This window comes from Gigantopelta aegis, chromosome 7 (assembly GCF_016097555.1).
Source record: "Gigantopelta aegis isolate Gae_Host chromosome 7, Gae_host_genome, whole genome shotgun sequence".
NCBI classification, from domain to species: Eukaryota; Metazoa; Mollusca; class Gastropoda; order Neomphalida; family Peltospiridae; genus Gigantopelta; species Gigantopelta aegis.
The window spans coordinates 20,644,389-20,660,130 of record NC_054705.1 but is presented as its reverse complement, the minus strand read 5'-3'; the positions used below and the strand labels follow the sequence as shown (position 1 = coordinate 20,660,130).

Sequence of the window (15,742 nt, the reverse complement as noted above, 5' to 3'; positions counted from 1 at the left end):
TCTGTGGGATGGTGCATATAAAATATCCCTTGCTGCTTATTGAAAAGAGTAACCTATGAATCGGCGACAGCGGGTTTCCTCTCTCAATATATGTGTGGTCCGTAACCATATGTCCGACGCCATATAACCGTAAATAAAATGTTTTGAGTATGTCGTTAAATAAAACATTTCGTTGCTGTTAGTCGATGACATCTTAAAAATTGCAGCAAACTCAGGAATATCCCTTTAATAAAACAAAGATTGTATATGTATATGTTCATTGTTGCACGTGCATAAATAGTAGCTTTTTAAATTAGCGAGCAAAAAACAATGTAAAATATTAACATTGACCAAATCATTGACCAAATCATTGACCAAATCCAGCAGCACGAAAACGACCCACATTTGGAATTTTGATTTGGACATTGCAAAATTATATTTATTAAAGCGTTTTCTCTTTCTAAACAATACGAGTGATATTTATGTAAAATAATTACTAGTAAGTATATTAACAAATATTATTAAATTGGGGGTTTTTCCATTTCAGAACGAAATCCCTTTAAGAGACATTTATCTTCAGCTGTTAACGAGAATTGAGCAAAGTAAAGCCTAAAAGGAAAAACAACACAACACATTTTTATCCAATCTAATTAAAATTAGCTCCACTATTACATGTGGATCTAAAGACAGCCAGTTGGAGCTCATGTCCACCAATCAAAACCTTACTTGCAGAATCCTGCCAGTGATTTAAAACTAACAACACTGCGTAGTCCCCAATGTCCAGGTAACATTTCGTCTGTAAATAATAATTTAAATATTGACCAATCACACTTCGCCTTTTATAACGTTATTTGGGAGCATACAAATTCTAAAAATATCGGGCGAGTCTATTTTAGTGGCCGCAGTACAGCGAACCATACCAATACGTACGGGGTGGGTTATCAGTCTTCAATTTTACATTAAAAATTATTTATTTATTTATAAAATTAAAAAAAACTAAATCAGTCTTCAGTTTTACATTACAAATTATTTATTTTATAAAATAAAACATGTTTTAAGGCATTCGTAATTCACACGAAACATATCGTATACCCTCAGAATAATTCGGAATGTTTTCAAATTATTTTTAAATCACTGGCAGGATTCTGCAAGTAAGGTTTTGATTGGTGGACATGAGCTCCAACTGGCTGTCTTTAGATCCACATGTAATAGTGGAGCTAATTTTAATTAGATTGATTTTTATCAATGGTTAATAGATTCAAATGTAAGGTTATTGTAGCACTTATTCCATATAACGAGGGAACACGTGTGCTGTCGGTATATAGGATATTCGCACCAGATAGCAACAATAGATTATTTCGAAACACATGCTGGCAGGATACTCACACCAGACAGAAAAATAGATAATTTAGATACACTGGCTCACATGGGTTAATCAAACCAGTTAGCAACAATAGATAATTTTGATAAACTTCTCATATAGGTTACTCAAACCAGGTAGCAAAAATAGATGATTTAAGTACACTTTCTAACATACAAGACAACACTCACCACTATCTTTGATACTAATCTGGTAGAAAGTAGTTTAAAAATTAAATCTGTCCCTAGACTCGTATGATCCCACTCGAGTGTCCTACCATTGCATTACACCTTGTCCCCAAAGACTTGGGGGAACTGAAGTTCATGAAAATCACTTCAGAAGACGCTTTAAGTGTTCCCACGAATCGTTATCATTAGGACGTGGGATTGGCAGGATCGTGTCTTCATCTGCAATGCACAGGAGGGTGTCTGGAACCTCGCACGGATTCTCTCGGTCCAGGAGAATGATCAGCCTCTTTGGTATGAGGCCGGAAGCGGCATACAGAGCTACGGCATGCATCGTGTATATAGACCATTCGTCAGTGACGAAGTTCTGTGACAAAACGAGGACCATCTTCCAGCTGTTGTGGACACCATCTAGAATGGAGATGGCTCTCAAGCCGCCCAACTCACTGTCGCGATCGTGGATATAAACTCGATAATGAAACCTGTCCTCCAGGATCTCTCTCAGTTGCATGCACGCAAAGTCACAGTCGTTATCAGCGTATCCAATAAAAACATCATACATGAAATCTTCTCTTCTTGGGAGTCCAGCGACCCCGCGAAACAGTCTGTGGAAAAACACAACAATCTGAGTCTTATGCTTCACTACAAGAAAGGAAAACAGAGCTGCAGAGATGAGAAATGCAAACATGGACGACACGATGTAAAACGCTGGTTTTCCCGTACACTCGTGCCATAATGCTTCGTCGTCAATATCTTTGAAAATAACCAATGTATTATTTTCGTACGTGCATTGTACATAACTTGAATTTAAAATATAATCGCTTTGTTTGAACCACAACACGAAGTCGATATTTTGACACCTGCAGCTTAATTGATTGTTGTGCAGTTTTAAAATAAAATTTGATTTATTTATACCATGACTGTCCAACGAATTTCTGGTATCCTGATCCAACGTTTTGATATTATTATAAGACAAATCTAAAGTCTCTAAATGTGGAACATCTTCGATGGAGAATATAATACTGTGAAAGTTGTTGTGTGACAGCAAGAGATTCTTGAGAAAGCGATTGTGACGAAACGAGTGTTTTGGTAAATGGAACAGGTCGCTAGAGGAGAGATCGAGGTTTTTCAGCTTTGTCAGGTTTCTAAATAGCCGAATCGACTCGTTTTGGAAATACTGTTTTGGAAGACGCACCCCAGTCATGTAGAGGTTTTTCAGACTTGGGAAATTATCAAAAATTGATTCTGAAAGTGACATATTTCCATTGTGTTCTATTCTCAGTGTTGTAAGCTTGTTCAGTCCAGTAACAGACCCTTCCAGTATCATGTTGTCATTGTAGCTGATAGAAAGATTTATCAGATTATTACTTTCATTAAACACCACCGTAATCCGATTTGTAAGGTGAACTGCCGAATTGGTTCCATCATAAATAAATGTTTGTAGCGTTGTAGGTAATGTTACATAAACTGTTCCTGGCCATGTATGGTCAAAGTCATTATTTTGAGGTGAATGGCCCCACCATTGGTTGGATGATACATCTATATATTTTAATTTTATTTTTGGAATAATGTGATGCAGAGACACAATGTCGAATTGTAAATCAAAGGCATTTCCACGAAGGTACAAATAGACCAAACAACTGGAAATCGTGCTTTTTTGTGTATATTTGATATCAATAAAGAGGATGTGATTGTTTGCCAAATTCAGACTAGAGAGACAAATTCTAGACAAATATCCCAATTTGTCTTTTGTTAGTATTTGATCTTGTACACACCTTTCTGTGGTGAAGTTCCATTTTTGAAGAAACGTTACTGCTTCTAAATTTATGGACTTCATATTTCTATTTTGTAAACCATACATTCCTAATAAGGCTCCAGACAGGCCTAGGTTGTGTGCTTTCTTCAGGTTAAGTACTTTCAAACTGAGCAATGGTGAAAAAGAATCTAAATGTATATTTTTTAGATGTCTACAAAATGAAAGATCGAGCGTCTGCAAGCTGGATGAATTGAACACCGAGAAAGTATCATTGTAAAGTTCTACAATTCCACAATCTGCTTCATTCCCTGACAAACTCAGAACTTCAAGACTGCGAAGATTTCGGAAACCCTCTCCAAATGTGAACTTAGAAGTTGTATCTATTGTAAGATTTTTAAGATTTGTTAGTGATTTAACCACACTGTCGAGAAATGACAAAGCCGCATTATTATTATTACCAATGTCCAGTGACTCTAGGACGAGCAGAGGAGTGAAGACGTTTTCAGGAAATGAGCTGAGGCTGTAGTTTAGATTGTTGTGTTTTAAATTTAAGAATTTCAGCTTTCCACATCCAGTGAACACTTTGAGTGGAAGTCTATTCAGACCATTACCTTCAAGATCCAAATACACCAGATATGGATACCTGATAAAGTCATTTCCTGTTAGATTTATCTGGTTCTCACTGAGATCTAGTGCTGTTATGTTACCTTCTAGGACAGGAACCGTCGTCAGGTTCAGACCCCTACAGTTTGCAAATAATCCCTTGTATGTTTTGGATATCTTTGTGGGGCAGGTGATCGTTTGCGTGTGCCCTTCAGGTGTTGCATCAGATGTCACCTTACAGATTACCAGGATGAAGATGAAAGCTATGACCTAAAAAATAAAACAAAAGTCTAATCAAAGAGAATACACAAGAACAGGAGGAAACAGTTAATGAATAGAACGGCACACACACACACGAAAAATAAATCGGCTATTGGGTGTGAAACTATGGATAACCCAGGGGCGGGCGGGATGTGTGTGTGTGTGTGTGTGTGTGTGTGTGTGTGTGTGTGTGTGACACCGTGTCGGGATGCGTTAGGGCGTAGGCCGTCTCGACCGTTAGGTTTGCCTGGTAGGAGGCCTCCCCCCTCCCTCGGCACGCCCTACCCATAGAAATCCGGCCCAGCAATTTTGGGTACTTTCCTGGTATTGAAACGCCAGCAACCTGTCCGCGAAGCCCACCCGTTTGCGAAACCTAAATACATTAATTAGAACACTGACGTCTTTCCATTGACACGGGTGCTAACCGTTTAGTTAATCTACAAAACTGTAACACACTTGGATAAAGTTACAACAGAGTGAAAAAAGAGTCTGTGACGTTAAAACCGGGAAATACCCTTAAAATAGATTAGAACTCGAATCTATAACCCGCTACTTCTCAGACGCACGTGTGTTTTTAAAAATATTGAAATGCATTTTGTGGTATCATAAACACCAGTATGACCAGAAGGACTTCGGATAAACGGAAATGGATAATCTAAAGAATGAAATATAAGTAATGTTTTATTTCAGTGATTATAAACGGCTCTAATAGTGAAAAATATGCTGCAGTGTTTAAAAATTAGGGTCTGTCCCTTTAAGTCAATATAAGTACCAGATCTGGGCCCCGTTCCACGAAGCGATCTTAGCCCTAAGATCAACTTAAGTGCATAGGGTAGCTAATATTAGGTTCACTAAACTACCTCTGCACAGTATCGGTGACGGATCCGGAAATTTTGCAAAGTGTTAATTTTGAAAGATTTAAATTTGGTCAATTTAAGAATTGTTTATTGAAAAAAAAACAAGGTGATTAAAGCGATCCGGATCCCCATACCTCCCTCCTGAATCCGCTTATGTTAACACCCTTTATCCTCGTTTAATTAACAAAAAAAGAGAAGCGACGTACCGGTACTATCATAATGTGAAACGAGATCAAATAACTGATGTGCATGTTCACCAACTTGTTACTAACAATAATCTTTACTTTAGTAACAAAGAATAAAAAGACCTTTTATAGCAATAATTATTGTTATTTTAGGAGGTAAACTATTGTCTTTTTAAAGTAAGTTTTACGATACGGTGGGTTGTTCGGTCCCTGTTACCCACCCCTGCCTACGGACCTGTGGTGGCAGTAAAATATAATGTGTTCCGTGTGGCATTGTTGTAGGCTATGCAATGTACTAATAAATTATTGTATTGTGTTTGCGATAAAATTATATATATTATTGTGAGTGTAGGCTGAGTGGTATTAAATCCTCCATGATGTCACTAAAGGCTGTAATATCTGATGCATGTTACTAGCCTTTCCTTGCCTGAAAGAGGCTCAAGGAAAACGGTCTATTTACTTAAAGGTGGACCTATAAATTCCAAAACATATTCCAGGTTCTCGGGAGACATACGAAAATACTGACGACATTTCTCGGTATCAAATAGAAGCTCCCGCACTACATTACGGAAAAGACCCTGCTTCAATCTCCTCATTATTTTATGTGTCCTTTTATATATGTTACCTCTTGTATCCAGTAGTCCGTCCCATCCTGCAATTTATTTATTTATCTATTTATTTTTGGTAAATAATTTCAATTTTGTTTGATGTAAGAAGAAAAGTGTTTTGGAATAGGCCTATAACAAAAAATAAAGAATATATATATATATATATATAATATAATATAATATAATATAATATAAAATAATATATAAATAAATAAATAAATATATATATATATATATATATATATATATATATATATATATATATATATATACTGAACCGCAAAAGAAACGCGAGATTTTTAAATGTCATTTCTATATGGTAAATTATAACAATTTATTTCGGGGATGTAACTGTCAATATTACAAGACATGCTGGTTTATGACTGAGACCCAAATTGCAGGTACCCTTTCAACTTTCCATGAAACGACACGCCAAAACGCACCTGTCTCGAAGGCCGTGGGTGGCAGTCGCAAACAATTGTCATGAAAACCGAAATGCACGTGCATCTCGTGGAGGTTATGGGTATAAAAACCAACTTGAACCGCGTTCCTGGCATTCGTAATTTGCACGCATCAGGTATGACCCGATTGTCAGCAGCGCAGAGAGAACAAGCTATCGGCCGATTGCAAGCCGGGCAGCGTGCCCTGGTTGTTGCTAACGCTTACAATGTCCATGTCAGCACCATCCATCGTCTACAGCAGCGGTACATCAACACCAACAGCACTGCAGACAGTCACCGCAGCGGGCGCCCCCGGGTGACCACACCCAGGCAGGACCGCTACATCAACCGGCAGCACCTCCATGATCGCTTCAGAACGGCCAGCATGACAGCTCGCGCGACCATTGGCACTGGACAGCGACCCATCAGTGACGACACGGTACGACGTCGACTGGCCGCCAACAACCTGTTTTGCCGACGTCCCGCTCGAGGACCTGTCCTCACCGCCCGCCACCGTCAGACACGACTACAGTGGGCTACACAGCACCAACATTGGCGGCATCAACAATGGAGGTTGATAGTCTTCTCTGACGAGAGCCGGTACTGCGTTTCCAACTCGGATGGCAGAGTGAGGGTGTGGCGTAGGAGGGGTGAACGCTACAGAGACTCATGTGTCCTGGAGAGAGACCCGTGGGGTGGCCAAAGCATCATGGTTTGGGGTGCTATAGGCCTAAATCAGAGAATTGGGCCCCATTTGTTCCAAAATGTTGGTGCAGGCAGAGGGAATGGCATCACAGCGCAGCGCTACGTTGACCAGATTCTAACACCTCACATAGTGCCCTTCTTCACGCGTCACCATAACCACGTGTTCCAGCAGGATAATGCTCGCCCCCACACGGCCAGGATCACCATAGACTTCCTGCGTCAGCACAACATCAGAACCATGCCGTGGCCGGCTCTCAGCCCTGATTTGAACCCGATTGAACACCTGTGGGATGAAATCCAGAGACGGCTTAACCAGGTGGTCCCACGGCCGACAACTCGTGTGCAACTGGAGGCAGCTTTCCTGAGGGTGTGGGCACAGGTGCCAATGGCTTTTGTGAACCGCCTCGTGCACTCCATGTACCGACGGTGTATGGCCGTTTTGAACACCCAGGGAGGACATACACGGTATTGAACATGTCACGCCCTACAATCTCGATGTGCTGGATCCCCCCACTACCTGAACACAGGCAAACGACCCAGAGACTGTGGTCAAAGTGCATCCAATAAATTGACTTTATCAGATTTTTCAAAATTTATCTTTGATATTAATAAATTGAAACATATTTTCTCAGCCACACATGTGTCGCGTTTCTTTTGCGTATATATATATACAGGGGACAATATTTCGAAATGTGAGGTAACCGGAAGTCGGTTCACGTGGTTTTTACCTAGGTAACCAGTTGTTCGGTTACGTGAATTATATTTGCGTAACCCGTGGGTTACCTGATTGGTTACCTCAAAATTACGTTGAAATTATATTTTAAATACATAGTTTTTAGCTCAAACATAAAGTTAAAACAAATACAAAAGAAAACATTTTACCAAAAAAAATGTCTTTAATGCTTGCTAAAGTAAATAATATAAAAGAACTGAATATCAGCCCCAGTACTGAAACAAAATACAGGGGCGTAACCACACATTTTTTTTAGCATTACGCACACCAAAGGCGTGCCCGAGCCGGGGGATTCGGGAGGCCTCCCCCTGTGAAAATTTTGAAACTCAGAACCGCTGCAGAAGCATTCTGAACCTTTTTGGAGGCATTTTTTTTCTATCTTTTTTCGAGTCACTTTTAAGAGGATATTTTATAGAACAATTACATACAGCCTCGACCTATTCCCGGATTATGTTTTTGCATTACGCACATTCGTAATGTGCGTAATGGGCGCTACGCCTTTGAAATAGATACATAATTATTTGAAGGGATTCCTTTTTTCGTTTTGCGCTGGTTAAGCTACTTTCACTTTATCGATGGTACTTATATACTACAGTGACGTTCCAAATGTTTGTTTTTTAAAGCTCATTATGCGATGTTTTCAATTTTTGTGACACTTTTGGATTCCTGTTTACGTTAAAACTGTTTTTAACATATGTAAAATTATAGGCATCCAATATTATGTCTACATATATTCCTTTAGATAAAATAGCAGGAGATAATTTAGCCGTCCCCAGCGGTCTGAGCACATTTCTTTAAAACTTTTGGCTCGACTCTATACTGAACATTTACTTTAGACTGGTTGTAAAATACAACTGTTGAAATATAACGTTGTTTACTGATTTGCTGCGCATCAAGTATCTAAAATTCAGCCTAAAACATTTGTCGAAATACTAGTAGTATGTCTGCGTGAATAAACGTCGTGTAATCGTGAAGTTTGTAAGTTTTAATTTCTGAACGTTTACTGGTCATGACGTAACCATTTTGCGGTTCGCGTAAATTTAATTTTGCGTAACCGACACGCGAACAGAACGGCGGTTCGCGTCAAATATTGTGCCCTGTATATATATATATATATATATATATATATATATATATATATATATACACACACACACACACACACACATATATACATATATACATATATACATACATACATACATCATACTTTCTCAGCCGATGTTACTTACCCTAAACATGGCCGAGTGTCCAATTCAAGGCACTTCGTCAGTTGATAGCAATGTCCTATTACGTGGACAATTTGTTTTTCAGTAGCAGCAACAGCAACAGCAACAGCAATAGCAACAGCAACAGTAAACCGGAGCAGCAACTGGAAGAACTACAACAACAATGTTCAGTATAAACGTCAACAGTAATGGGCGAATACTATTTAGCTCTCAGTCAAATAGAAATAATGTGTTTAATGCGTTCCACCTGTGGGCCTATAAGCAACTGTGACCAGTGAAAAGTTCTGCGCTAGGAAATATGAGCTTTATGCAAGCAATGTCCTCTTTTTCCATCCTGTTTAATACAATGGGCTTTATTGAGCGAAAGTATCCAACACCATGGCGTACAGAAAACGGGACAAAAGACGCCAGGGGTGAATAACAAAGAACACATATTGTTGCATAGCCGTACCCTAAAAAACAACCTATGGTGGACGCACGTTTGCTATAAAACGATTTGTGAGGTCTTGTGTTTGGAGGCATTAGATTGGAATGCAAAATACTACCAAGATTAAACCCTGACTTTATCATGCTGTTTTCTGGGCTGATAATAATAATAGTATTACAACTCAAGAGATTTTGTGAGGCGAGGGATGTGTGTGACAAGTATCCCCCACCCCTGCTCTTAACCTGTGATGCATGGATTTACGTTTAAAGTATCTAAACATTATTTGGGGCGGGACGTAACACAGTGGTAAAGCGCTCGCTCGATGCGCGGTCGGTCTGGGATCGATCCCCGTCGGTGGGCCTATTGGGCTATTTCTCGTTCCAGCCAGTGCACCACGACTGGTATATCAAAAGTCCGTTGTTTGTACTATCCAGTCTGTGTGATGGTGCATATAAAAGATCCCTTGCTGCTAATCGAAAAGAGTAGTCGATGAAGTGGCGACAGCGGGCTTCCTCTGTCAAAATCTGTGGTCCTTAACCATATGTCTGACGCCATATAACCGTAAATAAAATGTGTTGAGTGCGTCGTTAAATAAAACATTTCTTTCTTTCTAAACATTATTTGTACCAGTCACATATCTCGTCACCTCTTTACGGTGAACACAAACTTACTCGGCTGTGGTAATACTTGAATAGGTTGAATATAATAACTGCCGAGGGACATTGGAATATAATGTTGGGTGTGTAGATACAATCTAATAATAACGTTTCATTGTTATGGCTCTATTTGAATGACCTGTAGTAACCGTGTCTAGGTCGTTTGGGTGTACGCAGGTTGGCTATAACGCACCCAATCTCTGGGTTGTTCCAGAATTAGTAACTCGTGGGAGGGGTGGGGGGGGGGGGGGCTGGGGCTGGGGGGGGGGGGGAGAGAGGTAGACTATTATATTTGGTATTAAAAACACCTCCAAAAACTAAAATGTAATATAATCCAGCAATGTATAGAGAAAATATTCCTGGTCAGGTCAGGCGAAAGGTTTTTATGTGCACATTCAGAGAAAGTTGTTGTACCGCACGCCTGTCATGGGCGCAGGTGTCGACGTTTGGATAGGAAAGTGTTTGGGGTGTGGGAGAGGGAATCGCCCGCGCTGACATGTGAATGGGAGTACAAGCAACTCGTCCAGGGTCGGTAGCGGGCGGGGGTAGTTTTATGAAAACAAATACACCGGAAATCTGCATAATTAATCGTCAGGGCATACGGCAGATCAAAGGTGATTTCAGGGATGGACGTGTGTTATCCAACGCAACTATACATTACAGAAACTATTCTACAAACAACACTGTGGAAAGCTTTATTTGAGAATGGCCAATACAGCACAAAATTGAAGTTTTGAGTAAAATTCAGTATCCGTAAAATTCTGTGATATTTGTGTTTTTGCACAGTTCTTTACACTGTTTTTGTTTAAGTCTTGAATTTTTATATTGATGTTGATGATCACTTTATTTATTTGCATTACCATAGTTTGACACCCAATAGCCGATGTATTGTTCGTGCTGGGGTGTCGTTAAACATTCATTCATTCATTCATTCATTCATTGTTGTTCCCATTACCATAGTTTGACACCCAATAGCCGATGTATTTTTCGTGCTGGGGTGTCGTTAAACATTGATTCATTCATGGTCAGGGCGGACGTTCTTGAACTTTCAGTGGATAGACCCACGAATACAGAGTATCGGACCCCATGGGCGTCGATCGGTGGGGGACAGCGGGGGACGCGTCCCCCTCACTTTTCAACGCCGGGGGACAATCTATATAAATGTCCCCCCCCCCCCCCCACACACTTTTTCGTTTAGCAAAAGCAACAACAACAACAAAAAAGAAAAAAAAGAGAGGCTTTGTTAAACTGTCAGACATCAACGTTTTGATTTGCAATTTTGATTTGTTTTCTTAAATTAAAAGGTTAACCACTGTGTAGCTTTATGATTTTCATTCACATTCCTTTATCACAGACACACACACACACACACACACACACACACACACACACACACACACACACACCAACACGTCCCCCCCCCCCCACTTTTAAAGCCGGATTGACGCCCATGTCGGACCCAAACCTGTCTTTACACTTTGTACAGCACACAACATTAAAAGATGTTCTAGAAAGAATAATTTTCAAGACTTTGTATAACATTTCTATCAGTCTTTGTGTAATGTTTTTTTTTTTTTTATGACAAAAACTGAGTTAAAAGATTTTGCAGATTAAAGGGACAGTCCTGAGTTCCCTGCATTGTAAGATGTTTCCGACTAATAAAATCTTTTAAAGGCATACTGTCACGGATTTAAGGACCTTATTTCTCTAAAGATGTATAATAACTGAAAATTATATTAAGTTTTGGAAACCAAATCTAGCTATCTCATCACCTTAACTGAACCATGATGGAGTGAAATCCATGTCAACCCTCTCCGCAATTTTAGTTTTTTAATTATAGACCATTGCCATAATTCAATTATTTGTACAAAATATCCTTAATAGATGGTTGAATAAAGTACATTTAGGGACAGATACAATATATAAGTTTTCAGGTAATACTTTGTTAGGCCATTTCATAGGTCAGTGGTCTGTGACAATATGCCTTTAACGTCTAAAAATATGCATTAAATATATTTTCTTGTTTAAAATATCAGTGTCTGTACATTCAATGTGTTTCTGGTCGTCTTAATATTTCTAAGAAGCCCAAACTGGATTTTGTCTTCAAATAATATTTTAGGAAATAAAATGAAATTTAATCTAGTAAAAATATTAGAACGATCAGAAACACGTTTAAAATACAGCCAGTAATGTTTTATGCAGAAAAATATATTCGATATGTAATTACAATCATTAACAAATCTCCGTTAGTCAAGTGGCGGGACGTAGCTCAGTGGTACAGCGCTCTTCTGCTGCTTATCGGTCTAGAATCGATCCCCGTCGGTGGACCCATTGGGCTATTTCTCGTTCCAGCCAGTGCTCCACAGCTGGTGTAACAAAAGCTGTAGTATGTACTATCCTGTCTGTGGGATGGTGCATATAAAATATCCCTTGCTGCTTATCGAAAAGAGTAACCTATGAATCGGCGACAGCGGGTTTCCTCTCTCAATATATGTGTGGTCCGTAACCATATGTCCGACGCCATATAACCGTAAATAAAACGTTTTGAGTGTGTCGTAAAATAAAACATTTCGTTGCTGTTAGTCGATGACATCTTAAACATTGCAGCAAACTCAGGAGTATCCCTTTAATAAAACAAAGATTGTATATGTTTATGTTCATTGTTGCACGTGCATAAATAGTATTTTTTTAAATTAGCGAGCAAAAAACAATGCAAAATATTCACATTGACCAAAACATTGACCAAATCATTGACCAAATCCAGCAGCACGAAAACGACCCACATTTGGAATTTTGATTTGGACATTACAAAATTATATTAAAGCGTTTTCTCTTTCTAAACGATACGAGTGATATTTATGTAAAATAATTACTAGTAAGTATATTAACAAATATTATTAGATTGGGTTTTTTCCATTTCAGAACGAAATCCCTTTAAGAGACATTTATCTTCAGCTGTTAACGAGAATTGAGCAAAGTACAGCCTAAAAGGAAAAACAACACAACACATTTTGATCACTGGTTAATAGATTCAAATGTAAGGTTATTGTAGCACTTATTCCATATAACGAGGGAACACGTGTGCTGTCGGCATATAGGATATTCGCACCAGATAGCAACAATAGATTATTTCGAAACACATTCTGACAGGATACTCGCACCAGATAGAATTAATGAATGAATGTTTAACGACACCCCAGCACGAAAAATACATCGGCTATTGGGTGTCAAACTATGTAATACAAACAAATAAAGTGATGATCAACATCAATATAAAAATTCAAGATTCAAACAAAAACACAATGTAAAGAACTGTGCAAAAATACAAATATCACAGATAGATACTGACTTTTACTTAAAAGTTTAATTGTATCCCGAAGAAAACAAGGGGATTTGTGCTGTATTGGCCATTCTCAAAGACAATGTTACACCCTTGCACCACGGTGAGGTTACAGCACGCGCAGGGGCGCACCAGATAGAAACATAGATAATTTAGATACACTGGCTCACATGGTTTAATCAAGTCAGTTAGCCACAATACATACTTTTGATAAACGTTCTCACATAGGTTACTCAAACCAGGTAGCAAAAATTGATCATTTATGTACACTTTCTAACAGACAAGACAGCACTCACCACTATCTATTTAGTTTAAAAATTAAATCTGTCCCTAGATTCGTATGATCCCACTCGAGTAAATTAAACCTGTCCCTAGATTCGTATGATACCACTGCATTACACCTTGTCCACACGAGACTTGGGGGAATTGAAATTTGTGAAAAATCACTTCAGAAGACGCTTTAAGTGTTCCCACGAATCGTCATCATTGAGACGTGGGATTGGCAGAATCGTGTCTTCATCTGCAATGCACAGGAGGGTGTCTGGAACATCGCACGGATTCTCTTGGTCCAGGAGAATGATCAGCCTCTTTGGTATGAGGTCGGAGGCAGCGTACAAAGCTACGGCATGCATCGTATATCTAGACCATTCGTCAGTGACGAAGTTCTGTGACAAAACGAGGACCATCTTCCAGCTGTTGTGGACTCCTTCTAGAATGGAGATGGCTCTCAAGCCGCCCAACTCACTGTCACGATCATGGAGATAAACTCGATAATGAAACCTGTCCTCCAGGATCTCTCTCAGTTGCATGCACGCAAAGTCACAGTCTTTATCAGCGTATCCAATAAAAACATCATACCTGAAGTCTTCTCTTCTTGGGAGTCCAGCGACCCCGTGAAACAGTCTGTGGAAAAACACAACAATCTGAGTCTTATGCTTCACTATAAGAAAGGAGCACAGAGCTGCAGAGATGAGCAATGCAAACATGGACGACACGATGTAAAACGCTGGTTTTCCTGTACACTCGTGCCATAAAGCTTCGTCGTCAATATCTTTGAAAATAACCAATGTATTATTTTCATACGTGCATTGCACATAACTTGAATTTAAAATATAATCGGTTTGTTTGAACCACAACACGAAGTCGATATTTTGACACCTGCAGCTTAATTGATTGTTGTGCAGTTTTAAAATAAAATTTGATTTATTTATACCATGATTGTCCAACGAATTTCTGGTATCCCGATCCAACGTTTTGATATTATTATAAGACAAATCTAAAGTCTCTAAATGTGGAACATCTTCGATGGAGAATATAATACTGTGAAAGTTGTTGTGTGACAGTAAGAGATTCTTGAGAAAGCGATTGTGGCGAAACGAGTGTTTTGGTAAATGGAACAGGTCGCTAGAGGAGAGATCGAGGTTTTTCAGCTTTGTCAGGTTTCTAAATAGCCGAATCGACTCGTTTTGGAAATACTGTTTTGGAAGACGCACCCCAGTCATATAGAAGTTTTTCAGACTTGGGAAATTATCAAAAATGATTCTGAAAATGACATATTCCCATTGTGTTCTATTCTCAGTGTTGTAAGCTTGTTCAGTCCAGTAACAGACCCTTCCAGTATCATGTTGTCATTGTAGCTGATAGAAAGATTTCTCAGAGTATTACTTGCATTAAACACCACCCTAATCCGATTTGTAAGGTGAACTGCCGAATTGGTTCCATCATAAATAAATGTTTGTAGTGTTGTGGGTAATGTTACAAAAACTGTTCCTGACCATGTATGGTCAAAGTCATTATTTTGAGGTGAATGGCCCCACCATTGGTTGGATGATACATCTATATATTTTAATTTTATTTTTGGAATAATGTGATGCAGAGACACAATGTCGAATTATAAATCAAAGGCATTTCCACGAAGGTACAGATAAACCAAACAACTGGAAATCGTGCTGTTTTGTGTATATTTCATATCAATAAAGAGGATGTGATTGTTTGCCAAATTCAGACTAGAGAGACAAATTCTAGACAAGTATTGCAATTTGTCTTTTGTTAGTATTTGATCGTGTACACACCTTTCAGTTGGGAAGTTCCATTTTTGAAGAAACGTTACTGTTTCTAAATTTATGAACTTGATAGTTCTATTTTGCAAACCATACATTCCCAATAAGGCTCCAGACAGACCTAGGTTGTGTGCTTTCTTCAGGTCAAGTACTTTCAAACTGAGCAATGGAGAAAAAGAATCTAAATGTATATTTCTTAGATGTCCACAAAATGAAAGATCGAGCGTCTGCAAAGTGGATGAATTGAACACTGAGAACGTATCATTGTAAAGTTCTACAATTCCACAATCTGCTTCATTCCCTGACAAACACAGAACTTCAAGACTGCGAAGATTTCGAAAACCCTCTCCAAATTTGA

General features: G+C 38.9%; 2 protein-coding genes across 2 annotated transcripts in view; both read right to left on the bottom strand.

The window, feature by feature from the left end:
* Positions 1-1,153: 1,153 nt before the first annotated feature.
* The window catches only part of LOC121377958, a 35,976-nt gene continuing 21,387 nt past the window's right edge, over positions 1,154-15,742 (bottom strand). Inside the window, exons 5-9 of the mRNA XM_041506052.1 lie at positions 13,772-14,375; positions 7,935-7,980; positions 7,067-7,300; positions 6,515-6,760; positions 1,154-4,153 (exon numbers count right to left, since the gene is read on the bottom strand). Coding sequence (XP_041361986.1) covers positions 1,670-4,153; positions 6,515-6,760; positions 7,067-7,300; positions 7,935-7,980; positions 13,772-14,375 — 3,614 coding nt within the window. The 3' untranslated portion in view covers positions 1,154-1,669. The remainder of the gene's footprint in view (positions 4,154-6,514; positions 6,761-7,066; positions 7,301-7,934; positions 7,981-13,771; positions 14,376-15,742) is intronic.
* On the bottom strand, positions 13,487-15,210 carry LOC121377037 (toll-like receptor Tollo). The gene has a single exon (XM_041504879.1). It carries the CDS (start codon positions 14,824-14,826, stop codon positions 13,768-13,770), a length of 1,059 nt encoding a protein of 352 aa, XP_041360813.1. The 5' UTR covers positions 14,827-15,210; the 3' UTR covers positions 13,487-13,767.